The sequence below is a fragment of the Dama dama genome, chromosome 3 (genome assembly GCF_033118175.1).
Source record: "Dama dama isolate Ldn47 chromosome 3, ASM3311817v1, whole genome shotgun sequence".
NCBI classification, from domain to species: domain Eukaryota; kingdom Metazoa; phylum Chordata; class Mammalia; order Artiodactyla; family Cervidae; genus Dama; species Dama dama.
The window spans coordinates 71,522,673-71,544,940 of record NC_083683.1 but is presented as its reverse complement, the minus strand read 5'-3'; the positions used below and the strand labels follow the sequence as shown (position 1 = coordinate 71,544,940).

The 22,268-nt window shown below is 52.8% G+C and overlaps 1 protein-coding gene across 2 annotated transcripts; it reads left to right on the top strand.

Moving 5' to 3' along the window:
- Positions 1-1,134: 1,134 nt before the first annotated feature.
- Positions 1,135-21,858, top strand: ERBB3 (erb-b2 receptor tyrosine kinase 3). 2 transcript variants are annotated; one of them, XM_061132424.1, is made up of 28 exons: positions 1,135-1,357; positions 4,736-4,887; positions 5,413-5,599; positions 6,270-6,395; positions 6,970-7,035; positions 7,215-7,333; positions 7,439-7,580; positions 9,504-9,617; positions 9,719-9,839; positions 11,931-12,004; positions 12,157-12,247; positions 12,684-12,889; positions 13,210-13,339; positions 13,541-13,631; positions 13,789-13,943; positions 14,335-14,388; positions 14,729-14,870; positions 15,564-15,683; positions 16,748-16,846; positions 17,039-17,224; positions 17,391-17,546; positions 17,808-17,883; positions 18,066-18,212; positions 18,543-18,640; positions 18,733-18,921; positions 19,077-19,148; positions 19,568-19,862; positions 20,048-21,858. In XM_061132424.1, exons 1-28 carry the CDS (start codon positions 1,276-1,278, stop codon positions 20,566-20,568), a joined length of 4,011 nt encoding a protein of 1,336 aa, XP_060988407.1. In that variant the 5' UTR covers positions 1,135-1,275; the 3' UTR covers positions 20,569-21,858. The 2 variants fall into 2 exon arrangements, with proteins under 2 accessions (XP_060988407.1, XP_060988414.1); XM_061132431.1 differs by lacking the exon at positions 19,077-19,148.
- The last annotated feature ends 410 nt before the right edge of the window (positions 21,859-22,268 follow it).

The window sequence follows — 22,268 nt, the reverse complement described above, 5'->3', positions numbered from 1 at the left end:
TCTTGGCTCAGAGTGAGAGGTGGAATTTTTCTTATTCAAAGCTCAACTGTTCTTGAAGTCTTCAGGCTTGAAACTCTGGGGAAAATAATTAGGCTCTGGGGGCAAGATCCGGAATGCCACACCGCGTGAGGCCTCACTGCCGCCGGCTGGGCACCAGGAAGTGCCCATCGGATCCACCTGGAGTCGGCCTGGGTTTGGGGCATCCCCTCGTGGTGGTCAGCAGCGCCTCCGGCTAGGATCCGGGAGCTGGTGCCCTGGCTTCATGCCTTTCGGGGACGCAGTCTCTAGGGCCCTCTCCGCGTCCCCCTCCTCCCCCTTTCCAGGAAGACCCCAGGCCCGGAAGGCCTGGGAAAGCGAGCGCCTGCGGTGGGGACGGTGGCCGCCCCGACGGCGCGGTCCGACTCCGGCGTGCGAGGGGGGCAGCTGTTCTCCCAGGCGGCCGTGGGGGGCAGCAGCGGGGACGGCGACAGGTGCGGGAGCGCCTCCCGGGGGGAAGTGAAAAGGCGGGCTTCGGGGTCTGTTCCCAGGCTGGAAGCCGCCCCCGCCCCCCACCAAATCCCCGGGAGAGGCCGGGCCGGCGCCGGGTCTGGAGGAGGACGCGGCCGGAGACAGTGCGATTTCACGCGGCCTCCGGGGCTCGGGTTCCTCGGCAGGGCGGATGAGTTACGGGGTCTCCAGGGGGTTTCCGGGGAAACTGAGGTGGCCTGAGTGGCCGACAAAAACACCCTCCCCCCTCAAAAACACACACACAGGCAAACACATTGAGACAGAAACTCCCCCAAGTGACCCAACCGGCTAGGGGAGTTGGGCGATTTGGTTAGTGGGCGAGGCCAACGCGCAGGGGGTCGGGCTTTGGAGCGTTCTCTCACCACCCCATTACCTCTCTCCTCTGGAAGTATTTGGGGGCGTTCGGAATCTTGGACTGCGGGAGAATAATTAGGGCGAGAGCCGTTTGGGATCTGCGCGGCCAAGCTGCCGGGCACGGGGCGTGGGGCGCGCTGGCTCGGGGCGGGCCGCCGAAGCTCCGGCAATCGCTGCTCCAGCCTCGCGCCCGAGGGGGCGCGGCCGAGGCTCACCCCCTCCCCCTGCGCTCCCTCGCAGACTCCACTCCGCCCCTGCCATCCCGCCCCGGGCTCCGGCTCCGGTTGCACTTCGCAACCTCCTCTGCCGCCGCTACCGGGTCGCTGGCGGCTCAGGTGGCTCCGCTTCGATGCCCTAGTCCAGCGCCCTTCCCGGCCGGCCTGGGCTGGGCGCCCCTCACCCTCCGCTAGAGTCATGAGGGTGAGCCGGGCTCTGCAGGTGCTGGGCTTCCTCCTCAGCCTGGCCCGGGGCTCCGAGGTGGGCAACTCGCAGGCAGGTAAGCGGCGCGGGAGCCCGGGCGGGCTCGGAACCCGGGATTCCGACCCGGATTCGCGGGGTGCCGGAGGCCAGCGGCAGGAGCTTGGGCTGCGCGAGGCTGGGGTGCGAAGCCACGGCCGGCTGGGACCCCCTGGGCCCGGGACCGTCTAGATCGGGTGCTCGGCTTGGTCCGGGCGGGGACGCGATTCCGGGACCTGCCGCCCGGCCACCGCCTCCTGGGCGCATCGCAGACCCTCGGATTTGACTCTCCTGGGGATGCTGAAACCATTCACACTTCTGAGGGGCCCTGCAGGGACGGGGGCGAGGACCTCCGTTCTGTAACGTGAGGGGGTGATTGGAGGTGGAGATCTTGGAGGAAGCGGGACACGGAGGTGGGGGTCTTGATTTGCTCCAGACCTCCTTGGCCCCCGGGGCTCAGCACGCTCCAGTTTCGTTGTTTTGCCGACAGGGCGGAGCTGTGGAAGGGGGGGAGGTTGTTGTTGTCTAGTGTTGGAAAACAAGAGTGGCACCTCCTCTTCCGTGAGTGGGCCTGCCCTGGGGACAGTGGAGATTAACCTGGGGGCTAAGTCCAGGTGACCAGGGGGAGAGGCCACGCCGAGGCTGACTGCCCTCGTTCTCTCGAAATAATAAAGTTTGCTGGTCCCCCACTGGACCAAACTTTTTTTGTTAGACCCCAGATCAATGTAACCAATGTTTACTGAGCATCTACTATGTACAGAGCCCAGGACCACACGAGATATGGGGTTAAGGACTTCCAGCCGCTATATCTCTGTCTTTTCTCTCCCCAACTTGAGAGCTGACAGGGCACCTGTCCTGGCTTCTGAGCCCCCTATCCTTGGGGGGCGGGGGAGGTCCTTCTCAGACCCAGCTTCACCCCCACTCCCATTCTGTTTATTGTCTGGCGGTCTCCAGCCGTCTAGACCAGTCAGATCACTGCTCTGTTCCTCCTCCCACTCCTATGCCAGCCGAGCCCACCTCTTTGGGGTGTCTCTGGGACCGTGGACACCTGAGGGGCGCCGGGGCTGCTGGCTCTGGAGGAGTTGTGTTGATTTCCTCCCCTCCCCCCAGATCTCAGCTTGAGGTTTGGCACCGTCAGGGCCCCTTCCCCAGGGTGGGAGTGGGAGAAACACCTGTGCTTCCCTCACAGTTGCTGGGCCTAAATTTAGACCCTGGGATCTTGGGATGTGAACACTCCCAGCTGGTGGAGGGCGGGGGTCTGGGGATTGGAGTGGGAGAGATGGAGTAAAGTGACCGTCTCACTGTCCCGCTCACACCCCTGGAATCTTCAGCCGGGAACCCAGGAGTCCCGGATCCTGGCCGCCTTCCCTGAGGGAGACAGGAGGCAGGCATGGTTGGGTCTCTTTACCCTTTATCTGGCTCCTGCAGCCTCTGGGCATCCGGCCCCGTCTCAGTCCTTCTATAGCCCCTTTGTCCTGGCGGTGATGGGGGCGGGGGACTTGGGGGAGAAGGCCTCTGGTTGAGGAGGGGCTGGAGATTCTTGTTCCGACCCACCCCAGTGCTCTCTCCCAAAGGGGAGCCTGTGGCACTGGCCCTCCCGTGCCCTGGTCGCTGGTAGTGCGGGGACTTCTGAATTCCCCTCCCCCGCCCCTCCTCCCCTAGAAGCCTGTTCCTCCTCCGAGGTGTTGTTCACAGTTTCCCGCCCAGCCCTTTGCTCCTGCTTGTGTAATATGGACTTTACCCTCAGGGTGGCAGGGAACCGGGACCTCTCACACTGTAGTCTCCCCAGCTTGACCCAAAGTCTGCACGGACACCTGCGGGCAGGTGGGCGGGCTGGGGCCGGGGAGGGCTCCTTCCTCTCTAGGAGCCCGAGGACGCAGCCCTGGGGACTTCTGGGCCAGCAGGGGGGCCGTGGACGTGTCTGCGTGCGTGTGTGTGCGCGTGGGTACACACACACCCCGCCTCCCTGCGCAGAAATCTTGGTTCCTCCTTTATCTGGGGAGAAAGGTTGGCGCCCCGACTTGGAAGAGGGGGTGTCCTGCCAAGAAGGGCGTTGGGGTGGGGCTGTTGCAGAAACAACCAGCCTTGTAGTGGTTTTCTTTTCGACCCGGGCACCTCTGGGAGCTCGTGTCTGTTTACTCCTCGGCCAGGCCTAGCTCACCCTTTTCCCTTCATGGGGAGTGATAGGGAATGGGAGCCCCTCACAGGTCAGACTAGGGGTGCATTCAGGAGGAGGCGCTGGGGCCTCACCCACCTCCCTCACTCCGTTCCCACTCCTGCCTCCCACTAGGCTGCCAGCGCCTCAGGGAAGGGTGGCGGGAACAGGTGGTATCTACCCGTTCCCCCGCAGCCCTTCACGAGCCAGAGGAGAGACAGGGTAGGGCTTCAGGGTCCAAGATTGCCCCAAAGCCCCCGTGTCCTCCTCCACACTCACAAAGTAAAGCGAACCTCCAAGACTGACAGCGAGTGAGGATTGAGTGAGTGAGCGATGTTGGAAGACTTCGTAATGAATCTCCTTGACAATGAAGTCGGGCAGAAGGCTGAGACTGCTGTTTTCATCCAACTTCTCTGTATTTGCTGAAAAATACTCTAGGGCTGGAAAGTGTGATGTGGAGGGAGCTGGCATGTGTGGGGATGAGGAAAGGAGTGAGAGGGAAGCCAGAGTTTAGGGAGGGGGTGCGGGCTAGGCAACCAGTTCCCTGTCTTCCAGCTTGAAAGACAAAGCTTACATTGACCCCCACTACCACCATCACCACCAGAGGCCCCCCGCTAGTGAGGTCACTGGTCTGAACCCAAGGCTTGAGGGTGGAGGGGGGTTGCTGCTGAGGACAGGGTGTCTGGGGACAGGGTGGAGCGGCCCCCTCCTCTGAGATAGAATTGCCTCATTGTGGGCCGGACTGTGGCCCCAGGCACTGCCCCCACCCTCTGCCCCCATCCCACCCTCCCTAGACACAATAGGGGCTGTGTGCTGCCCCAAAGAGATATTTATTCCAGGACCTAGAGAGGCAGGATGGGGGTAGAGAAGTGCCCGGTTGGAGTGGGGGCAGGGAAGAGGAGGGTAACCAAGTTGTGGTCCATTTCTAACTTCTTCTTAGGGAGCGGAAAACAACCCCACATCCTCCTTGATTAACTCCTCAGCACCCAAAGTAGTACCCAAAAGAGGCCAGAGGAGGCCCAGGTGGGAGAAGGAAATCTCACCTTGCTGTTCAGGGGGATAGTGAAGGGATTTGGGGGAAAGAGGAAGTTAAAGCTCTCAGTTCAGCCTTGGTATCTGCCTCTAGGGTTGAGGGTGGGGGGCAGCGGCCTTCCGGTCATGTTGAGTGTTACCGGAGGAGGGCAACCAAGGGGGTGGTCTTGGGGGGATGGGGCTGAAAACATATGTCCAGCCCCCTGCCACGCTCCCCTCCACTTGGAACAGTGTGCCCTGGGACTCTGAATGGGCTGAGCGTGACTGGAGATGCTGAGAACCAATACCAGACGCTGCACAAGCTCTATGAGAAGTGTGAGGTAGTGATGGGGAACCTGGAGATCGTGCTCACAGGACACAACGCTGACCTCTCCTTTCTGCAGGTTAGAGCGCTGACCTTCTGTCTCAGCATTTCCCCCCTTGTCCTCACTATTGAAGCCTGTTTCCTGTCCTCGGGGTTACCCTGTGCTGGAGCTGGCGTTCAGCATTCCTAAAACTCAATGGTTTCTAAGATCCAAGCCTGGGTAAATAGGGGCAGTGATTGGAATCCAGGCCCTGTGGACTGGTGGCTTTAGCTGGGGATACAGAAGGGCTGGCCACGGGAAGGGGCAGGCGTGGGGTAGATTCTACACCAGGGACTGGGAGGCACCTGGGGAGGTGAGGCAGGGAGAAGCAATGACCGCCCTGGCCCTTGGAAGGAAAGGCCTGGAGCCTAGAATTTCCCAATATTTCTTCAGCCCATCTTCGCTTGTAGAAGTCTTGTGGCACCTGCTATTCCCTACTCCAAAGCAGGACTTGGAAAGAATTAAAGGAGTTAGAGGTTCCTCAGTGCCTTAGAGAGGAAAGGAGACTGAGACTTCTGGCCCCATTTCTTGTCCCTCCCACTGACGCAATCTGCTCCGTCACAGTGGATCCGAGAAGTGACCGGCTATGTCCTCGTGGCCATGAACGAGTTCTCTACACTGCCTCTGCCCAACCTCCGAGTGGTGCGGGGGACCCAGGTCTACGATGGGAAGTTTGCCATCTTTGTCATGTTAAACTACAACACCAACTCTAGCCACGCACTGCGCCAGCTCCGCCTGACTCAGCTCACCGGTCAGTTCCCGGCGATTCCTTCCAGGCCTGCCCTCAGCCCACCCGCTGACAGGTGCCTCCTTGACCGTGACCCCAGACCGCTCCCTCTAAGCGCCCCGTTCAGGGCGCCCGCCACCCTGACCACTAGGTGTCAAGGTCCACTCCTCCTTGAACAACAGAGAGACAGCCCTCACTGCCCCCCGGGGCAGGGTCTTCACGTCTTGGTGGGGCTGGAGCTGGAGCCAGGGCTGTTCCCCAGTCCTCTGACTTCAGGACAGCACCTTAATGTCCCTCCTTCTCTGGGAATGGGAACCCCCCCACCCCCAGAACCAGCCCCCCAAGCCCGAGGGCTCAGGCTGGGTGCTGAAATTCTCCCTGTCCCAGTCAGCTGAGAAACAGGCCGGGCGGCCCGCGGGGCTGTGGGTGCGGGCTTGAGTCAGGGCTCCTCTCCTACCCCTCCCCTCCCCCTCTGGCTCAACCGGATCTGGACAGGTGTCTGAGGAGGCAGGGCTTTCTCTCAGCCCGGCTCCTCCTGCACCGCGTCTGCGGTTTGGACTTAATTGGCTCTATCTGTCTGCCCCACCTCTCCCGCTCCTGACTGGGGTGGCCTCTCAGGCTGGTGGGGAGGGAGGGGAGAGCGGGGACTCCCCTGACTAGCCCTTGACCCTGGCGCTGGTCTTCCCTACCTCAGAGATTCTGTCAGGGGGTGTTTACATTGAGAAGAACGAGAAACTCTGTCACATGGACACAATCGACTGGAGGGACATCGTGCGGGACCGGGACGCTGAGATAGTGGTGAAGAACAACGGCAAGACCTGTGAGTGGCTGGGATCGAGCCTGCCCCCCAGCCAGCCGGAGCGACTCCCTTCTGCTCTTCAGCGTGTCCCTAATCCGAACCCAGTCTCCCTTGAACAAACCGCAGGCTCTCACCCAAGGAGCTTGCCAGGTTGATGCAGGTCGGTCGCCTGGAGCCGGAACTGCAGAGGCAGGGTGCCAGGGAAAGGGGCTGGGGAGCTCCGTGCCGCGTGAGAGGCCAGGTCTGGCTCCAGATCCAGCACCCTCCCTTCTTGGAGCCCACCTGCCCCCGGCTGCAGGCTGCCACTCCCTGTCCACTCACTTGCACGTATTCCTGCTGAGTTCAGTGAGCCGAGAAGAACCAAACTCCTGGCTTGGGACGGCCCCAGGCCCTGCCCTCAGCTGCCCTGTGGGTGGTGTGGGGGCGCGGCTCCGCCCCGGGCTGACAGGTTCACTGGAGCCCAGCCCTGCTCTGCGCGGGCACGGAGGGGCGCCGCCCTGGCTCCTCGCTGCCCGGGACCGGGTGCCTGTGTGCTGACATCATCCCCTGTTGATTTGAGCAAGCCTTTTTGACGGCCTCTTTCCCTCCCAACCAGGTCCCCCCTGTCATGAGGCCTGCAAGGGGCGATGCTGGGGTCCTGGACCAGAAGACTGCCAGACACGTGGGTCTAACTTCATTTTAAAAACTTCAAACTCGTGTACACTTTCTTATCCTTTTCCACCCCAACTGTGTGTGTGTGGGGGGGGATGATGAGCCTAGAGGGCAAGAGGGTGAGGGAGAGCAGAGCCTCCGAACACGGTCGCGGGAGCTCTGACGGCTGTGTTTCCTCTCCTCCCACAGTGACCAAGACCATCTGTGCCCCCCAGTGCAACGGCCACTGCTTTGGGCCCAACCCCAACCAGTGCTGCCACGACGAGTGTGCGGGCGGCTGCTCGGGCCCTCAGAACACGGACTGCTTCGTACGTGCTGCCTCCGCCCCCTGACTTCTGAAGTGGGACGTGGGCCTTGGGGAGGAAGTCGGGTGCACATGTAACATGAGTCTCATGAGCCTTCTGCATTCCCAGGCCTGCCGGCTCTTCAATGACAGTGGGGCCTGTGTACGCCAGTGCCCACAGCCTCTCGTCTACAACAAGCTCACTTTCCAGTTGGAACCCAATCCCCACACCAAGTATCAGTATGGAGGGGTGTGTGTAGCCAGCTGTCCCCGTAAGTGTCTGGAGGGAAGGAATGATGGTAGCAGAACCAGGATTTTAGTCTTTCAGCCACATTTTTACAAACATTTATTTATGTGTGTGTGGTAGAGCTGGGTCTTCGTTGCTTTGCGCGGGCTTCCTCTATTTACAGTGAACCGGGGTCTTCTCTTAGCTGCGATGTGTGGGCCTCTCATGGCGGCAGCTCCTCTTTCTGAGAGGCACGGGCTGTGGGCATAAAGGCTTCAGCAGCTGCGGCTCGTGGGCTCTAGAGCCCAGACTCAGGAGTTGTGGCAATGGACTTTTGCTTCAGTGCATGTGGGATCTTCCCAGACCAGGGATTGAACCTGTGTCTCCTGGACTGGCAGGCAGGTTCCCTTCCACTGTGCCACCAGGGAAGTCCTATCCATTTTATTTATTTATTTTTTAATATTTTTTTTGCCATACTGCACAGCATGTGGGATCTTCATTCCCGGAACAGGGATTGAACCCATGCCCCTTACACTGGAAGCACGGATTCTTAACCATTGGACCATCAAGGAAGTCCCTGACAGGATTTTATTTATCTTGTCTTATTTGTGTGTGTGTGACCAGCGACCTGCTGTTCTTAAAATATAACATTTATTGCATAGATGGTATGATACAGAACAGCTTTTCTTCTCGTTTTGAATTTGGAGGTACTATATGACTGAAAAGAAAGAGGAAGGAAAAGTACCAAAACTGAACTTGGGATTCTCTGTTCATGTGGTGTAAACCAATTTTGTATATAACATGTAGCAGCAGTTTTTAAGTTCCCTTTAGAAAAATATGAATTCCACACATTTGTTATTTTGTCCTGTTTAATGCATGGGCTGCAATCACTAGGGTGAGCTTCTTTCTAGAGGAAAGAGGAAAAGAGAATGGAAGGAACAGTGAATCCTTCTGAAACCAGCATCCGACTGACACATAGCTTCCCCGGAGCTGGTGGAAAAAACAGTCCTTTGGGTTTTTTGTTTTGTTTTCACAGCCAGGAGTTTTATGTAGTGATTGAATCTCAGCATCATGTACATAAATCACAGAGAAAAACAAAACAGAGAAACTTGCACCTCAAAAAACTTCTAAGAAGATCAATCTATCTATTTATGTATCTATACACACACACATCTATATTGAGTAAAAACCCTGAGAGAAGGAGAAAGAGAATCAAAGAAAATGTATAGAAGCAAATTAGCTGGACATGCAAAGTAAGCTATGATTCATCCAGAGTTTAAACAAATCAAATTTCACGTTTAATATTGGGGGAGGGGACAGAACAACAAACAAATGATACATCTTCCAACTTCACTAATAAAATGCAAGACTTTATCAACTTCAAGGATATAAATGAAGGCTAAATAAAACTTTAAGTCAAGGGTGATATTTTGAGTGGCAGTCCTGGCCATGTTGCCAGACTGGTTCCTGCTACACATCTTACCCCAGGGGTAAGCACATCCTACCCCTTAATTTGTGCTTCTTTCCACAATATGAACCAGGGTTTTAGATGAAAATTTTTTTTTTTTTTGGCCATGTCCCTGACTAGGGATCGAACTCGAGCCTTCAGCAGTCAAAGCACGGAGTCCTAATCACTATACTGCCAGGAAATTCCCTAGATGCAATTTTAGGAGGTGAAATGGATCAAGTTGGGAGGTTAATTGAGAGTGTAAAGGGCAATGGGTTGTGATCATCACCCTTAACAAATGGCCCCTATGTCCTATTCCCCCCATCTATTTCCCCATGACTTCCACCAGTTGCTCCTAGTTCTGCTTTTTGGATCCAAAGAGCAGAGGGCCTTTCTAATCCATGAGACAGCACTTAAGGAACCTCGGGTGGTCAAGCTGGAGCAAACCCTTGCAGGTGAGGAGGGAGGAGGTTCAGCTGGTCGTTGGCGGTGTCCCTCCCTCATCTCTTTCCTCTTTCCTAGATAACTTTGTGGTGGATCAGACATCTTGTGTCAGGGCCTGTCCTCCTGACAAGATGGAAGTAGATAAAAATGGACTCAAGATGTGTGAACCTTGTGGGGGTCTGTGCCCGAAAGGTGAGTACGAGGTGGAAAGGAGTTGGTGAAGAGAGACCCTTTCCCCTGAGACTACGCAGCCCCGACCCCTCATCCCCACACTGAGCCTCTTGTGTTTGCAGCCTGTGAGGGGACAGGCTCTGGGAGCCGCTTCCAGACTGTGGACTCGAGCAACATTGATGGATTCGTGAACTGCACCAAGATCCTGGGCAACCTGGACTTTCTTATCACTGGCCTCAATGGGTGAGAGAGTCCTCTGATCCCCGACCCCATCAGCCCCCTCACAGTTCATTGCACTGGTTCAAGCCTTTGTACGTGGAGCTGATCAGGAAGTTAGGTCATAGTCTTAGCAGTCACACAGGACCGGACAGTGCTTAATTCCCCGGGGCTTGAATCCCCTCAGACACCCTGAGCAGCTCAGCCACCTGAATGGCAAGGGACAGGGACGGAGTGGCCTCCTCCTTAAAGGTTTCCAAGTGTTCTCAAATTGGATAAAGGTCTGTCTCCCCATGACTTCCAGCTGTTTCACCTAGTTCTGCTCCTTGTATGGGGCCACAAAGAGCAGGGCACGTTTCAGCCCGTAGGACAGCATTTACGGTGAGTGTGAGAGAGAGACATTAGGGCCACCTCTTTGGACAGTGTTACATCTAATAAAGATTTTCCACATAGTCTTTATTCAGATCCCCCAAGTGTTAACAGTGTACCATAAGAAAAGGAAAGGAAGGTGAAGTCGCTCAGTCGTGTCCGACTCTGCGACCCCATGGACTGCAGCCTACCAGGCTTCTCTGTCCATGGGATTTTCCAGGCAAGGGTACTGGAGTGGGGTGCCAGTGCCTCCTCCAAACAGTGTACCACATGCTTCGTCATTTCTCTCCACACGTCACACACACACTCATTATATGCGCTCTTGTTTCTCTGAACCACTTGAAGGCAAATTTCCAGACATGGTGTCCTCTCACCCCAGTGCCAGTTCAGTGTGTGTTCCTTGAAAACAAGAATATTTTCTTACTTAACCACCGTACATTTGTTTAAATCAAGAAATTAGCACTAATACAAAATGTTATCTAATCTATAGATGTTAATCAGATTTCTCTTAATTGTCTTACTAATGTCCCAGATCATACATGTACATCCATTATCTCCTTTAATCTGTAACATTTCATGTCCTTGACATTGTTGATGAGTACAGGTCAGGTGATTGGTAGAATGTTCTTCAGTTTGGGTTTGTCTAATGTTTTCCTCACACTTAGATTCAAGTTAGGCATTTTTTTTTACATAAATCTTTTTTATTGAAATATAGTTGGCATACAATATTACATTAATTTCAGATGTACAGCCTAGTGACTTGACATTTAAATGCACTATAATATCAGCAGAAGTCTAGTAACCGTCTGTCCCCGTACAAAATCATTACATTAACCATACTCCTTATGCTGTATATTACCTCCCCGTGACTTATTTTGTAATTGTAAATCTGTACCTCTTTTTAAAATTTACTTATTTTTAATTGAAGGATAATTGCTTTATAGAATTATGTTGGTTTCTACCGAACATTAGCATGAATCAGCCACAGGTTTAGCTGTGCCCCCTCCCTCTCAAGTTAGGCATTTCTGATAACACTACAGACGTGGTCTCAGTGCATCCTATCAAGAAGGCCCGTGATGGTCATCTGTCCCACTACTGGTGATGCTGCCTCTGGTCATTTGGTTAAGGTGGTGTCTGCCAGCTTTTCTAAAGTTATTTTCCCTTTTCAATTAAGTATTTTCAGGGGAGATACTTGCTTGAAGCAGTTTTTTGTGTTTTAAATATTTATTGGGCTATGCCAGGTCTTTGCTGTGGCATGTGGAATCTAGTTCCCTGATCAGGGATCACACCCAGGCCCCCTGCATTGAAAGTGTGGAGTCTTAGCCAGTGGACCACTAGGGAAGTCCCCGGAACCAGTTTTTATGAGAATTGCCAGATGATGCTTTTCTAACTCCATTGTTGTTGTGTGGATCACTTGCTAAGTTGTGTTCAACTCTCTGTGACCCCATGGACTGCAGCACACCAGGCCTTCCTGTACCTCACAAATAGATGCCAATTTGTTGGCATTCTGGTATTAGGCAGAGCCTTTCCTTCCTGTTTATTTACGTGTTGGTGTGTTTGATCTGTGTGGATACTGGTTTGAGTCAGTGTTTCATAGTCTGTTAGAATCATTATTCCAGTTAACCAGTTCAGTTATTCTTGATCCGCTCAAGCTGGCTCTAGTGAAGAATGGTATTTGGAAACTAGGCATGCCTACTGCTACTAGGTTATGCTTCTACTTTGTTGACTGGTCTTCACTGTTCTTTCCAGAGACCCCTGGCACAAGATCCCTGCTCTGGACCCTGAGAAGCTCAATGTCTTTCGGACAGTGCGGGAGATCACGGGTGAGTGGGAGGGGAAGAGGCTGCCCTTTCCGAGAGCACCAGATGAGCCCTGGGCACAAACCGCAGTGTCATCACTGGAGAAGACCGTGTCCCAAGCAGCTGAGAAGGGGAGGGGGAGACTCCCCATCACACGCCTTCCTCCGTCCCTGCAGGTTACCTGAACATCCAGTCCTGGCCTCCCCACATGCACAACTTCAGTGTCTTTTCAAACCTGACGACCATTGGGGGCCGAAGCCTCTACAAGTGAGTACGGGGTGTGGAGGCAAAGAATTCTGTTTCTTAGGCATCTTGAGTGAAATATAAGGTCTGGTCTCACACCTGCTTTCCAGGTGGCGCTAGCGGTAAAGAACTTGCCTGCCAATGCAGGAGACAGAGATGTCACGTGGGATCGATTCCTGGGTTGGGAAGATCCCGTTAGGGCATGGCTTTCTTGCCTGGAGAGTCCCATGGACAGAGGAGCCTGGTGGGCTATAGTCCATGGCGTCACAAAGAGTCGGACATGACTTAGCGACTTACCAGGCATGCTTATACAGTGGGCGTTTGATGGGGCAAAGGCTACAGGAGGGGAAGTCCCTCTCAGTGACTAGTTCAGATCAAATCTGTTGAAGGAAGGTGAATCCAAAGCCTGGTCAGTTTTTCCTCTGTGGTCTCCCCTCTCATCTGGTATCCTTGCTCACAGTCGGGGCTTCTCACTGTTGATCATGAAGAACTTGAATGTGACGTCTCTGGGCTTCCGATCCCTGAGAGAAATCAGTGCTGGGCGTATCTACATCAGCGCCAACAGGCAGCTGTGCTACCACCATGCCCTGAACTGGACCAGGCTGCTCCGGGGGCCTTCAGAAGAGAGGCTGGACATCAAGCATAATCGGCCCCGCAGAGACTGCGGTGAGGGAAAGGGCCCAGGACAGATGGGTGGGGGAGTCAGGTGGGAGAGGGGTGTAAGGACTGCTCTGCCCTGCAAGTCGGAGAACGGATGAGGGATGGAGCCAAGGAGAGGGGGACATTAGGCTGGAAACAGTAATGAGCAAGTGTTCCTGCCTGGAGGATCCCAGGGATGGGGGAGCCTGGTGGGCTACCATCTATGGGGTCGCACAGAGTCGGACACAACTGAAACGACTTAGCAGCAGCAGCAGTGATGAGCAAGAGTGAGGAAAAGGCTTGTTAGGAGACCTCAGGCTCCTCCTAACCCAGCCCTTCCTTTCCAGTGGCTGAAGGCAAAGTGTGTGATCCACTGTGCTCTGGAGGATGCTGGGGCCCAGGCCCTGGCCAGTGCCTGTCTTGCCAGAACTACAGCCGAGGAGGTGTCTGTGTCACCCACTGCAACTTCTTGAACGGGTACAGTGAGGGAGGAGAGTCAAGAAGGGGTAGGGGGATTGGGCCGTGGGAGGAAGATGTTCAGGTGGCACCTGAAAGCCTTTAGCTAGCTTTCTGCATGTGCCTTGGCAGGAATTAGGTAGGAGGCCCTGTGGTTGGGGGATCAGGGCAGGTCAGGCCTTGGATTTGACTCCCCTCTCTTTACCCCCGCCCCCCACCCAGGGAGCCTCGTGAGTTTGCCCGTGAAGCTGAATGTTTCTCTTGCCACCCGGAATGCCAGCCCATGGAGGGCAGTGCCACGTGCAATGGTTCGGTACAGTAGCAGCGCCGGGATCTCTATGGGAGAGAGGGACTGCTGTGGCCAAAGTCCAAGGCCTTAGAGAGACACAGGGAGGCCGCAGGAAGCCGAGTGATCGGTGTGCTCTTGCTGGGCGTGTGGCGCTGACCCTGACCCGCTCTCTCCCGCTCAGGGCTCTGATGCCTGTGCCCGTTGTGCCAGTTTTCGAGACGGGCCCCACTGCGTGAGCAGCTGCCCCTTTGGAGTCCTCGGTGCCAAGGGTCCCATCTACAAGTACCCAGATGCCCAGAATGAATGCCGGCCCTGTCACGAGAACTGCACCCAGGGGTCAGTGATGGGATGATGAAAGGGTATTGGAACAGGGGCAGGAGCACAGAACAAGGGGGAAAGTAGAGCTTTCCAGAGAGGAACTGTGATGGAAGAACCACTCCCAGCTGTGCGGTAAAGCCCTGGAGAAAGGGAAACTCAGTAACCACTCAAAATGACAACACAATTTGAGATGCCTGGTATAGCCTTAACTCGGGGGTGTCATTCAAGAGAGGGACTCGGGGAGGGTGCTGAGCCAGAGATGGGGGCCATGTCTTGGGATATGCTTTGGGCTCCAGGACTGGATGCCATGGAAGGGTCTGAAACAATGTTATATGTTGAGGTTGTTGGAATTGAGCCTCCCTTGGGAGTCTCCCAAGCTCGCATTTAAGGAGCTGACTTTCTTCTCCAGGTGTAAGGGACCAGAGCTACAAGACTGTTTAGGCCAACTGCTGCCACTGATCAGGTATGGTGGGCTTAGAGGTATAGGGAGCTGGGGATATCTGGAGAAGGGCAGTTACTTCCTGCAAAGAGTTGAGTCTGTTCATTCTGGCCTTCTATATATAGGCTACAATCATGGGACTCAGGGACACAGGAATCCAGGTTTCTGGCCTGCCTTCCTAAAGTCAACTTGCAGTAGTCTTGGGGTGGAGATTTAGGTTAGCCCCTTTATTGCTCAAGGGTATACACAGATGTGCATGTTAACTTCTTGCCCAAGATCTGTTCTATACGTTTAGTACAGGTATAAATGACATTTGTATGGGAAGCGTAGACCCAGGATAATTCTGGGCTTCTCTGTCCTACAGCAAAACCCATCTGGCAATGGCCTTAACGGTGGTAGTAGGGTTGGCAGTAATTTTCCTGATCCTGGGCAGCACTTTTCTCTATTGGCGTGGACGCCAGATTCAGAATAAGAGGGCTATGAGGCGCTACCTGGAACGGGGTGAGGTGAGTGCCTATCTTACCCTGGAAATGTGCCCTATATCATCTCCCTTGGAGAGCCTCTTCCTTCCCCAGAGCCTTGGTCCCTTTCCTCAAGGAGGTGGTATGGTCCACCAGAAAGGACTCTGCCCAGAGAAATGGGGGACTCCTGATTCTGCCATTAATTTGCCACGTGACTTTGAAGAAGTTACCTTCCTTCTCTGTCAGTTTATGCACATATACAGAGGAAACAGTAACATCCTTACAAGATGGCTGTAAGGGTGAAAGAGGAGGATGTATGTGAAAATGCTGTGAAAAACAGAAAATGTATAAAAGGACTCAAGGTATGGCTGAGTTCCTTCGCTGTTCACTTGAAACTATCACAACATTGTTAATTGGCTATACTCCAATATAAAATAAAAAATTCAAAGTTTGAAAAGTTAATCAAGGTGATAGTATTACCAACCCTCTCCCCTATCCCTCCATCAAAGGGAAAATCCAGCCCTCTTGATTTCTGATCTCATGAACACAACTTCCTCAGTCCTCAAGGTCTTATTCCCCAATAGGCCTGAAACGTTTTCTAAGAATAGAGACATTTCTCCTCCTGCTCCCACCCCTTCAGGCGTTGCTGCTCTTGGCAGGCACCTGTGGCGAGGGGGCCGGAGAGGGACATGGGAGTGGGCTTTCCTGAGTACCTCCTTCCCGAAATCTGTTCTGCAGAGTGTAGAGCCTCTGGATCCCAGTGAGAAGGCTAACAAAGTCCTGGCCCGAGTCTTCAAAGAAACAGAGCTGAGGAAGCTTAAAGTGCTGGGCTCCGGCATCTTCGGAAGTGTGCACAAAGTGAGTGGCCCACAGGAAGTTTGGGGAGGTGAGGGGAGGATCTAGAGCAAGGAAGGGAGAGATCGGGGAGAGAGCTTTTCATCACATACCTTTTAACAGTGTTCTAGGTCAGACTTCAAAAACTAGCAAACTCAGAAAAAAAGAGGTCAGACTGGAGACTGGAGGTTACCAGAAGTGGAGATGGGGTAGAAAAGAAAGAAACTGAGGTGGCTCAGTCGTGTCCGACTCTTTGCTGCCCTGTGGAGTGTAGCCCACATAGGCTCCTCTGTCCGTGGCATTTCCCAGGCAAGGATACTGGAGTGGGTTGCCATTTCCTTCTCCAGGGGATTTTCCCAACCCAGGGATTGAACCCAGGTCTCCCGCATTGCAGGCAGATGCTTTAACCTCTGAGCCACTAGGGAAGCCCAAGTTCTCCATTGGGGTAGGAGGAGGAGGAATTGGATGAAGGCAGTCAAAATGTATAAACTTACAGTTATAAGATAAATATGTTCTAAGTGACGTGCATGCATGCTAAGTTGCTTCAGCTGTGTCTGACTCTTTGCGACCCCGTGGACTGTAGCCTGCCAGGCTCCTCTGTCCATGGCATTTTCCAGGCAAGAATACTGGAGTGGGTTGCCATGCCCTTCTCCAGGGGATCTCCCTACCTAGGGGCTGAAACTGCATCTCCTGCAGCTCTTATATTACAGACAAATTTTTTACCGCTGAGCCACTGGGAAAGCCCACTAAGTGATGTAAAATGTGATAAATGTAATTAACACTGCTGTATGCTATATATGAAAGTAGTTAAGAAAGTAAATCCTCTTAAAAGTTAAGATTTCCCATCATAAGAAAGAAACTTCTATTTAAGTTTCTTTCTCTCTCAGATGATGGATATTCACTAAACTTATTGTGGTAATCTTTTCATGATACACGTAAGTCAAGTCATTATGCTGTACATCTTAAACATATACAGTAGTATATGTCAATTATACCTCAATGAAACTGGAAGAAGGAAAAAAAGATCCAGGGAAAGGAGCAGCCTGGGGAGAATGACCTTAGGCTAACTCCTGCCCAAAACTTCCCAGGGTGTGTGGATTCCTGAGGGTGAATCAATCAAGATTCCAGTCTGCATTAAAGTCATTGAGGACAAGAGCGGACGGCAAAGTTTTCAAGCTGTGACGGACGTAAGTGAAGGCAGGGTGTTGAGCGTGTCACGAGGAGAGGATAGCTATCAGATACGATTATGCAGAAACACGGTCTTGTGTAGCAGGCACTGTATTAGCCGCAGAGACGCCCCTGAATGTTGGGGGAGCCCTGGGCTGGTTTTGCGTGGGCCTGTGTGTCCCCAGGATGACCTTTCTTGTTGCGTCTGTCAGCACATGCTGGCCGTCGGCAGCCTGGACCACGCGCACGTCGTGCGGCTGCTGGGGCTGTGTCCGGGGCCGTCCCTGCAGCTCGTCACCCAGTACTTGCCTCTGGGCTCCCTGCTGGGCCACGTGAGGCAACACCGGGCCGCGCTGGGGCCGCAGCTGCTGCTCAACTGGGCAGTGCAGATTGCCAAGGTGAGCGTGGGGAGCCTGCAGGAGGTTAAAGGTGGAGCTGCCTACGGGCCTGCAGGGAGGGGCCCCGGGGCTGGAAGTGCTGAGAGGTGCCTGAGGGTTTGAGGTGATTCTGGGGCTCAGTTGAGAACCCATTTCTCCAAGCTTGAGAAAACTTCCTTCCCTACAGGGAATGTACTACCTTGAGGAACATGGCATGGTGCATAGGAACCTGGCTGCCCGAAATGTGCTACTGAAATCACCCAGCCAGGTTCAGGTGGCAGATTTTGGGGTTGCTGACTTGCTGCCCCCTGATGATAAGCAGCTACTATACAGTGAATCCAAGGTAAGGTGGTGCGGAGGCTGGGTAAGGAGTGGGCGTGGGCTGAGGCACGGGGACAGGGAGCGAGTGCTCTGCGGTCTCCTTCAGAGGCCATCAGACCCGGCCAACTGATGCTCTCCATCAGTTCAAGGAGAGGAACCTGGAGACGCCAGAAATAAAAATTTAGGGAGCAAAAAAGGAAAGAACAATGGAGAACCTGGGTTTAGAAATGCTAAGACAATGTGTAGAAATCAGCTGGTAATGCTTTTGTCTTTAATCCCTCAGACTCCAATTAAGTGGATGGCCCTGGAGAGTATCCATTTTGGGAAATACACACACCAGAGTGACGTCTGGAGCTATGGTCAGTCCATCTGGATGCCCACCATAATATTAATAGCCCAAATTCCAAAGTTGCCTTTTGAGACCCTTTCTTAGAATCTCTAAGCCCTTCAGATCCTGGGTCAGATCAAGTTCTACCTTCCCTTCATCTGCATGCCCAGGTCTACTATTTTGCCATCAACTAGTCATGTCTTCCTATACCAGGAGTGACAGTTTGGGAGCTGATGACCTTTGGGGCAGAGCCCTACGCAGGGCTGCGACTGGCTGAAATACCAGACCTGCTGGAGAAGGGGGAGCGGTTGGCACAGCCCCAGATCTGTACCATTGATGTCTACATGGTCATGGTCAAGTGTGAGTTACGGGCTGGTCTCAGCTTTTTTTTTTTTTTTTTAAACTTCATTATTGCTTCATTGAACTGACGAGAAAAGAAAAATAAGGGCACAGATAAACAATGCTCAGTGATGAAAAGTGAATACCCAGAACAGCGGTGCATGCCCCAGATGGTCTCTGCCCAATAAACATTAAGCACTCTCCACAGTATCGTGATGCTGTTGGACGTCAGGCTCTCCACACAAAGATGAGGGGAGGGAACAAAGCATCAGCTATTTTCTAAGTGACTTCCCTCCCTACTCCCTACTCCATTCCCCTCTTATGGCTCTGCTTCCTACATCTTATCCCCAGGTTGGATGATTGATGAGAACATTCGACCAACCTTTAAAGAGCTAGCCAATGAGTTCACCAGGATGGCCCGAGACCCACCACGGTATCTGGTCATAAAGGTGAGCAGGGACCTGGAGGTACCAAGGAGATCTAGAGAAAGGGGAACTTGGCTGGAGCCAGGATCTACCCTAACAATCACCTGCTCTCACAGAGAGAGAGTGGGCCTGGAATTTCCCCCGGGGCAGAGCCCCCGCCTCTGACAAACAAGGAACTGGAGGAAGTAGAGCTGGAGCCAGAACTAGACCTGGACCTGGAGCTGGAGGCAGAGGAGGAGAATCTGGCAACCACACTAGGCTCTGCCCTTAGCCTGCCAGTTGGAACACTTAATCGACCACGCGGGGTAAGACACTTTCCAGTTTCCTAAGACTTTATAAGCCATCTGCACACGTGCACCCTCAGGAACCCCACAGATGTCCATATTAATTACTCAAAGGCCTCTGCAGTGAGCAGATTTCTCTCTTAATCTAAACCTTTTCCTCACTGTTTTCATCCTAGAGCCAGAGCCTTATAAGTCCATCATCTGGATATATGCCTATGAACCAGGGAAATCTTGGGGAGGTTGGCCAGGTAAGGTCTGTTTAAGAGGAGGCCAAGATGCTATATTTAAAATGGATAACCAACAAGTACCTACTCTATACGGCAGAGAACTCTGCTTCAAGATTCTGTAACAACCTAGTTGGGAAAAGAATTTGAAAAAGAATAGATGAACATATAACTTTGTTGTACACCTGAAACGAACATAACATTGTTAATCAACTAGGCTCCAGTATAAAATAAAACATTTTTTAAAAAATTTAAAAAAGAGGATACCAAGAGGTTGGGTGGCAATGCCCTAGGATTGGTAGAGTAGCAGGGGAGACTTTGGAAATCTCTGGTTTGATCAGGGTTCTACAGAACAGAAGGTGCTGAACAGCCCAATCTCTTCCTAGACAGATTTCTCTTCTTCCCTCGTTTCTGTGTAAATCACCATGTATCATTCTCCTTAGGAGTCTGCAGTTTTTGGAGGCAATGAACGGTACCCCCGGCCAGCCTCTCTACACCCAGTGCCACGGGGACGCCTGGCATCAGAATCATCGGAGGGCCACGTGACAGGCTCCGAGGCCGAGCTCCAGGAGAAGGTGTCTATGTGCAGAAGCCGGAGCCGGAGCCCACGGCCAAGAGGAGACAGTGCCTATCATTCCCAGCGCCACAGCCTGCTTACTCCTGTCACCCCACAGTCCCCACCAGGCTTAGAGGAAGAGGATGTCAATGGTTATGTCATGCCAGATGCACACATCAAAGGTGCCTGATTCTGCAGTGCTTTCCTCAAATCTTTCTCTAATCCTCCTTCTGCAGGCTCCTCTTAATCCTTTTGTCTTCTCTGAGCATATCCTTCCCTATTCATTTTTTCCTAACACCCTTCTACTCCCCACTGCCTATTACCATGAAGGAATACCACGTACCTAGCCTCTCTTCTCTACCCCTAGGTACCTCCTCCCGGGAAGGCACTCTTTCTTCAGTGGGTCTCAGTTCTGTTCTGGGTACAGAAGACGACGACGATGAGGAATATGAATACATGAACCGGAGGAGAAGGTGCAGCCCATCTCGTCCCCCTAGGCCCAGTTCCCTCGAGGAGCTGGGTTACGAGTACATGGATGTGGGGTCAGACCTCAGTGCCTCCCTGGGCAGCACACAGAGTTGCCCGCTCAACCCTGTACCCAACATGCCCAATGCCAGCACAACTCCAGACGAGGACTATGAATACATGAATCGGCGACGCGGTGGAGGAGGTCCTGGGGGGGACTATGCAGCCATGGACGCCTGCCCAGCCTCTGAGCAAGGGTATGAAGAAATGAGAGCTTTCCAGGGGCCTGTATTCCATGGTCCCCAGGTCCACTATGCCCGCCTCAAAACTTTACGTAGTTTAGAAGCCACTGACTCTGCCTTTGACAACCCTGATTACTGGCATAGCAGGCTTTTCCCCAAAGCTAATGCCCAGAGAATATAGCCCCTGCTCACTGAGGTGCTCAGGGAGCATTTGATGGCAGCTAGTGCCTTTGGAGAGTAACTCTCTTCTTGGTCTCTCTCCCTCACAGGTCTCAGCCCCATTTCCTAGTCCTAGACAATTCCATTCAAAGTCTGGAGGCCTTAAACACTTTGACACAAATTTCTTTGGTTATGTAGCCAGCTGTGCACTTTTTCTCTTTCCTGATGCCAGGAAAGGAGATGGTTTTCCCTATTTTGTGTGCTTTCCCAATCCCATTCCTCAGCTTCCTCAGGGGAACTCCCTGGAGATATGAAGGATTACTCCTGTCCCTTTTTCTTAGAATCTGACTTGTTGACACTAGGCTTTAAAGTATGCCTTTATTTCCCTTTAGACTTTAAAGGAAGAGGAAAGGGGGGAACCTGGCAGGGGAAAGGAAAATTTTGGCTTACGATCCTTAACCCCGCAGAAAGAATGAGAAGTGAAATCTTGTGGAGTGAAGAAAGAGGTTGGGAGTAGATATTAATGATTACTATTGATAGAGCATTTAGTATGTGCCAAGCATCCTGCTAAACTTTACCTATATTATATCTCACTTCATCCTTCACACCAACTCTGTGACCTAGGTATAATCCTATTTTACAAATGAGGAAACTGAGCCTTAAGGAGGGACTTCCCTGATGGCTCAGTGGGTAAAGAATCCGCCTGCAATTCAGGAGACACAGGAGACACGGGTTCGATCCCTGGGTCGGGTAGATCCCCTGGAGGAGGGAATGGCAACATGCTCCAGTATTCTTGCCTGGAGCATCGCATGGACAGAGGAGCCTTAGAGAGATTAAGTAAATCAAGCAGCAGGTCCAGGATTAAAAATCTCCCAACGCACGTGCGCTTACTGTAAGGTATCAGGGAAAACGGATGTAAGCCAGAGCCCTGGGAAGGAGCACCGTCTTCTTGTTTTTGCACTGAATCAAGTCTAACTCCAACAACTACTGTAGCCTCCTCCTTCACCCTGACTTCTTATCCTAGGAAGTGGAAGGGGGTGGTCAGAAGGAAAAATAACTGGATATTTCTGTGTAAACCGTAGCCTACATGTGCTGTATATGAGCTCCACCCAAGGGACAGATTCACAGGGGTCCCAAGAGCCACTTTCAGGAGCTATTCTCATCCAGTCGTGGGAAGCTTCCAGTAGGAATAGAAAGAGGACCCAGCTTCAGACCTCTGTCCCTTTGGATGGGAAACTGGGGTATCTGTTTTTATCTCTGAAATTTTTTGTTTTGTTTTTATACGTCTGAATAAAAATGCCAAAGTTTTGCAGCTTTCTGTCTGTCAAATGAAAACCTGTCAAAGTGTATGAGATAGAACAGTTTTTCCCTGTCCCTCAGCAGTGGATGCTTCTTTCTGTCTCTTGACAATCCTACTGGGCCCCATGTCGCTATCCCTACTTTGCCTTATTCACTTAAGACAAGCATAGAGCACAATCCTTTTCATTTAAGGGTTTTACTGTGAAATCTCTATAGGGCAACCAATTGGGAATAATAAAGCAAATAACACGTTCGGGGAAGTCAGAAAAAGTCCTAAGAGGTAGAATACTGAAATTCACGTTTTAAAACTCATTCTCTTCTTAAAAAAAGTCTCTGTGAACACCTCCCCTAGATGCCATCAAAGCCTGTCGTTAGAACAACAGTGCCACCTTCAGTGGGAGTCCGGTTTCTAGATCGGGATAA